The sequence below is a fragment of the Rhincodon typus genome, chromosome 5 (genome assembly GCF_021869965.1).
Source record: "Rhincodon typus isolate 14 chromosome 5, sRhiTyp1.1, whole genome shotgun sequence".
Classification (NCBI taxonomy): Eukaryota; Metazoa; Chordata; class Chondrichthyes; order Orectolobiformes; family Rhincodontidae; genus Rhincodon; species Rhincodon typus.
Window position 1 is genome coordinate 1,145,000 of NC_063336.1, and position 6,123 is coordinate 1,151,122.

Genomic DNA, 6,123 nt, shown 5'->3' on the forward strand with positions numbered 1-6,123 from the left:
CTTCCACCAGACACAATAATGGTCTCAGTGGTTTAGCTTCAGTTGAACTGCAGCATGTGGCCCTTGTAACTACTGCAATAATAAATGGACTCAGACAGGCTGGTAGCTGGACATTTTCAGCAACTCTTCCAGCAGAGCAGAACCTTGTTTATAACAATGCTCCTGCTAAATGATCTCAGCAAGGATGCTCAAGTGTTGGGAGGTCTATAAAGATCGCAATCACTGCTTAAAAAATATTGTGGAAGGTTACACTAGACCAGAGACAATGAAAAGATTGTCTGACAACCCTTGGTGCTTCTATTGTTCAATATTATTAAAAAGAGCTGGGTCAAGGTTGATTATTAATTATAGAATTAGTTATTGGCACAGACAAAATGATCCAAATGGCCTCCCATAATAACCAAATAAAAACCAAAAGAACTGCGGATGCTGTAAATCAGGAACAAAAACAAAGTTACTGGAAAAGCTCAGCAGGTCTGGCAGCATCTGTGAAGGACAAAACAGAGTTAACGTTTCAGGTCCAGTGACCCTTCCTCAGAACCCAGGTGTTCTTTTCCAGCTTTTCCAGCAACTTTGTTTTTGTTCCGTAATAACCATTCCAGTTTTGTAAGCTCTTTTCAAACACTGAGGATGCCATGATCATTGTCACAAGGAATTGTAAAAGATGAGATAAAACATTTCATAATATTTTATTGAACAATGATTCCAACTCATTCTTCACTGTACACAACAGAACACCTAGTATCTGTCCCTCTGTGTATACACAACAGAACAGTCAGTATCTGTCTACTCTGTGTATACACAACAGAACAGTCAGTATCTGTCTACTCTGTGTATACACAACAGAACACTCAGTATCTGTCTACTCTGTGTATACACAGCAGAACACTCAGTATCTGTCCTGCTCTGTATACACCCAACCAAAAGTCAAACCGTCAGTATACTCATCCTCCTCATATCCAGGACAGTAACACTCCAATAACTAGAGCGGTGGATGTCTGAACAGACTTAGACACCCACATATACAGATCACTGAGATGTCGTCAAGTATATTTAAAAAATTAACAAGACGAGGAGGATGTTAGCATTCGAACCAGAAGTCTGGAAATATAAACAAGAGGATCTAAGCAATACAAAGTACTAGTTTGTGCCCATTTGGAGCAGTGCTTACAGTTCGGGGTACCATACCTTCGGGAATATTGACTGACTTCAGAAAATGTGGGTTTTTTTTAATGTTGCCAGGGCTGCAAGAGTTAGACCAATATTTTGATCAGATAATTTTGGGGAAAGAGAAAAGGTCGGATTTGATTGAGGCGTATCAAAATTTGAAGGATGCTGAGAGAGTCATTATGCAGATTCCTGTCCCACTTCAAACCAGAGGCACCCATGCAGGAGGGAGCTGAAAATGAATCCTCTCCACAAACTCCAGGAAATTTGCTTCCAACGAAAGTGATGGAGTCACAGAGAGATGTAAATTAGGGAGCAGGAAATTCATGGTGTTAAAGGGTGGGGGGGCCCACAGGGTGGCAAATGACTAACAATGGACTGGGTGGGGAGGGATCTCAGTTAGCACGGTGTGGGGAGTCTCGGTCACTGTGAGGGTGGGGGTGGTCTCAGTCAGGGCTGGGGGGGGGTTCTCGGTCAGGGCTGGGGGGGGGGGGGGGGTTCTGGCTGACAGTGGAGGGTGGTGAGTGGAACATGAACACAGCTCGGATCCCGGTCACTCTTCACAATGGTGAGCCAGGACGGTCGTATTCAGAATTCCAACGGAGCGCCTCCATTGCAATGTCCTCACTTCAAATCACCTTTTTATTTATAAAAATGCGCTCCCTGACACACCGTCCGACTGTCTGTATAAAAGCCGCCAGCTGAGGGGTTCTGCCTCACACCTTCTGCACTGGCGCCTGGGACTGGGCTGCCCTTTTCTTACTCTTCATCCGGCTCCTGGCGTAGACCCGCAGGAAGAGTGAGAGAAAGACCGTGGCTAGTCCCAGAGCACCCACCACCGTGACCGAGTGACCGTAGATGAGGCAGGACAGCAAGATGGCAAAGGCTTGCCGTAGAGTCATAATGATGGTGAAGACAGCAGCCCCAAACTGGCTGATGGTGTAAAAGATGAACAGCTGCCCACAAGCAGAGCAGATCGAGAGCAACCCAGCATGAGCTGCAAACTCTGGGTGCTGTATCATAAAGGTTAGATTCTGGAAAAAGGCTCCCTGCTCCAGGAGAGAGCCGACAGTGAACAGGCAGGAGAAGAGATTTACACCGAACATCATCTGGATTGAGGACATCTTGTACCTGAAGAGAGCGTCTTGCCAATTGGAGGTGAAGCTATCGAAGAGGATATAACCTGCGAGGATCACGATGCCTGAGAAGGTGGTGACGGTGGATGGATGCTTGTTCTGAGAGTTTGAAAGCAGGAACATACTGACCCCAGCAGAAATGAGAATGGCTGTTAGGTACTCCCAGTATTCGTAACTCTTACGTGACACAATCTTACCCATCAACATGACGGGAATAACCTTGGACGCTTTCGCCAGCACCTGGGTAGGAAAGCTGATGTACTTCAAGGCTTCATACTGGCACCAGCTGCTGAGAATGTTGGAGATGGAAGCGAAGGAGTATTTGTACATGGGAGCTCCGTGGCGGGGCTGCTTGCTGAGGGCACAGCATAAACCAGCAACCAGGACAGCCAGGATCCGATTCATAAAAACCAGGAACTGCGAGTCACGGAACTTCACCCCGGGATCAGTCTCTGTCTTCCCATAGGTCTTGGTCATCACTCGTTCCTGGACGACCCCCCAGGTGAGGTAGGAAGCCTGGAGAAGACATAATTGATCACTGAATGGGGGAAACATCAAAACAAGGCAGAGGTCACAGTGGGTTGACTGTGGATTACAGACTCTCTCCGCACATTATTCTTATCACTTTTCAGAGGACAGATCTACTGGGGGGCTCAGTGTTAAGCTCTGTAAATGGACCCCTGTGACCTTTACCATCTGCGATGGGATGTGGGTATCACTAATAAGACCAGCATTTGTTGCCCATTGCTGAGTGCCCTTGAACTGAGTGGCTGGTTTGGCCATTTCAGACAGTATTGAACAGTCACCCACTTTGCTGTGGATCCCAGTGTGCCAGACTGTTTTCCCTATCTGGCAGGAATCATGGGCTTTTACGACAACCAATGGTTGCCATCAACGAATCTAGCTTTCAATTTTAATTCAATTTAAATTCCATCAGCTCCTGTGTTTGGATTTGAACCCTTACTCCCCACAGCATGATCCTGCTCCAATCGATTTCCAGTCCGCTGACATTACCATGATGCTACTGCCTTCCCAGCTACTCCCTTGGTGTTAGGAGCCAGGGGCTGTGACAATCAGATGCTCTTGCTGTATAGGCTCTGGGTCCACATGCACACAAGCCCAGCCCCTTCCCAAAATCATCTCTCACAAAGACATAGATCAACCAAGTGTCTCATACTTACAAATTTGCTGACTGTGAGACATTACAACTAACACACAAACCAATTTGATCGTGTCAATGAGACAGAGATGGTTTCCAGTGGCAGGAGGATTCAGTAGTCATAGGGTTTGAAGGTGACTGGGAAAACCAGCAGAGAGGACACAAGGAGATAGTAATTTTACTGAATGAGTTCTCGTGCAGTAAAAACAAATTCAGTCAGAACTTCCAACAGGGATGTGGTGAAATTCTTGAAGAAGAGAAAGCTACAATGTCATGGGGAATGAAGGGAAATGTGTCAACGACCCTGCAGGAAGAGCACGCACGGACATTACAGGCACAATGGCCTCCTTCAGGTGCACAGTGAATGTACATGCGCCACCTGTATCAGTGTAACTGAGCAGTGAGGCTGTCCAAAACCCCACAGGGGTTGGCAATGGCAGGGGACGGGAATGGGAGTGGGCTCAGAAGGTGAGCCTGGTAGCTCCAGGCAGTTGTGGGGGGTGGGGGTGGGGGGCAATGGTGGTGACTGCAGCAAATGGGGCAACAGCCAATCACCTGCAGTCCGATGACACAGGCCAGCAGCTTGACAGTCTGTCTGGTGAAGGATGGTTCTGGCGGCTCTGCTCGGGAAGATGCAGAAGGTTCTTCCTGTGCTCCAGCTTTCAGCTCACTCCCAAACACACAGGTTTTAACAAGAGGGAAGCAAATCCCTCGGCCTGTAACACAGCAAAAGAGATAAACACGGGGCACACACATAAACCAATAAAATGCTGCCATTAAATACATAAAGCTCCGCTCACAGGGTTAAACATCCAAACAGCTTCCATCAAAACTACCCACATGGGGGCAAAAGGCATGGGAAAAGTGTGAGGATAGACAGTGAGAGCTGCCAGGATTCAGGGAGAGTATCCCAGAGCTAAGGCCCAGGCAGCTAATGCCCCCACCACCCACCAAAACTGGGGCAATTAAAACCAGGTACAACAAGAAGCCAGAATTAGAGGAATGATTATCTCTGAGAAGACTGCAGGGTGTGTGGAGATTATAAATTGCAGGCAGCAAGGGACAGGAGCTTTAAGGGGATTTGAGTTGGTCACTGCAATTTGATACATCGGAATGAACAGGTAGCACAGAATACAGAGCACTGCACACACAGGAGCTCAGTGGCTCCACTCCATCAGCCTTGGTGCCACAATCAGCAAGGGGAGAATGTCAGAAGTGGAAGAGGACACCTATCCGGAGTAAAAGGGAACCACAGACTGTCAGGAAAACAAAGGAGGAGATGGTACAGGTGCAGGCAGGTACCTTCCAACAAGCAGATACAAAACAAACCAGAACTAGGGCTCAGTGGACAATCCAGGAGCTAGTAACAAGGGAAGGGAATGTGCGATACATATTGGGCAGAAATCAGGTCAAAAACAAAAAACAACACAAGAGGGAAAGTGAAGAGACAACCTCAGAGTACAGGAAAGCAGAAAAATAAAAGATAACCCAAAAAGCTCAATTAGCAGCAGAAAGAGTCATAAATGCTTAGAGGCAGGGCAAGGCTAGAATACTTGAATATTAATAACATTAATAATAATAATTGAATACTATAAAGGGAGACGTAGTTGGCAGTCACATTATGAGTCAGCGTGTGAATGGCAGAGATAATGAGAGAGCAGGTTATACTGGAAAGGCGGGGTATTGTGTAATGAGAATGCATTGTCCACTGATCCAGAAGACTTACATTCCAGGTTCTGAAAGAGATTGAGGAGGCAACAGCAAAGAGCTTATCATAACTTTCCAATCTCCATGAGCTACAGGACAGCTGGCCATTAGCTAGAGAGTGGCAAACGTGACAGACTTACTGAAGGGACACAGGACAGTCCTATTAGTGAGAGATAGTAGGAATTGCAGATGCTGGAGAATCTGAGATAACAAGGTGTAGAGCTGGATGAACACAGCAGGCCAAGCAGTATCAGAGGAGCAGGAAGGCTGACGTTTTGGGCCTAGACCCTTCTTCAGAAAATCAGTCCTATTAGGGAGTTGGTTCAATGTCAATCCGAGGCAAAGTTCTAGCAAAAATAATCAGGGAAGAAAGCCAACAGGCACTAGGAAACGTTTGTGTTAATTAAAGAGAACCCATGTGGATTTGTAATGGGCAGCATGCTTTTCTGAATTGAATATTTTGATGAAGACATGGTTTTCGCAGGCTGTGGGGTCAGAGGATTGTAAGAAAGCCTCACAGTTAAAAGCTGGTGAACAAAATAAATCCTTGTGAGAAAGGAGGGACTGGGGTCAGACTGGTTAAACTACTGCCTTCAGGGCAAGAAGCAGCAAACTGTGGACATTTTACAAAAGAGAGACTGGGAAACAGTTTCCCAATGGTCAGTGCCGGGACCACAGCCATCTCTGCTGGATATAAATATTGTGGAATTGGAATACAAAAACCTGCCAAAAGTACTAAACTAATCAGCAAACAGTAAGGATGGCACCACACCACTGTGCCAGGACAACCTGGGCTCACAGGTAGAACAGCAGCTTTGGAACAATTCACATCTTCTCATAAATAGGTTAATCCTAAAGGACAGTGTAGGGCGAGTGTGAACGGGAAGGAGTGTGATCCATTGGGACGGTGTAGGGCGAGTGTGAACGGGAAGGAGTGTGATCCATTGGGACGGT

At 46.7% G+C, this 6,123-nt stretch overlaps 1 protein-coding gene across 1 annotated transcript; it reads right to left on the reverse strand.

The window, feature by feature from the left end:
• Window positions 1-670: 670 nt before the first annotated feature.
• Window positions 671-4,176, reverse strand: slc35b2 (solute carrier family 35 member B2). The gene is made up of 2 exons (XM_048596790.1): window positions 4,018-4,176; window positions 671-2,819 (listed from the first exon to the last, which is right to left on the reverse strand). Exon 2 carries the CDS (start codon window positions 2,778-2,780, stop codon window positions 1,884-1,886), a length of 897 nt encoding a protein of 298 aa, XP_048452747.1. The 5' UTR covers window positions 2,781-2,819; window positions 4,018-4,176; the 3' UTR covers window positions 671-1,883.
• Between the last annotated feature and the right edge of the window lie 1,947 nt (window positions 4,177-6,123).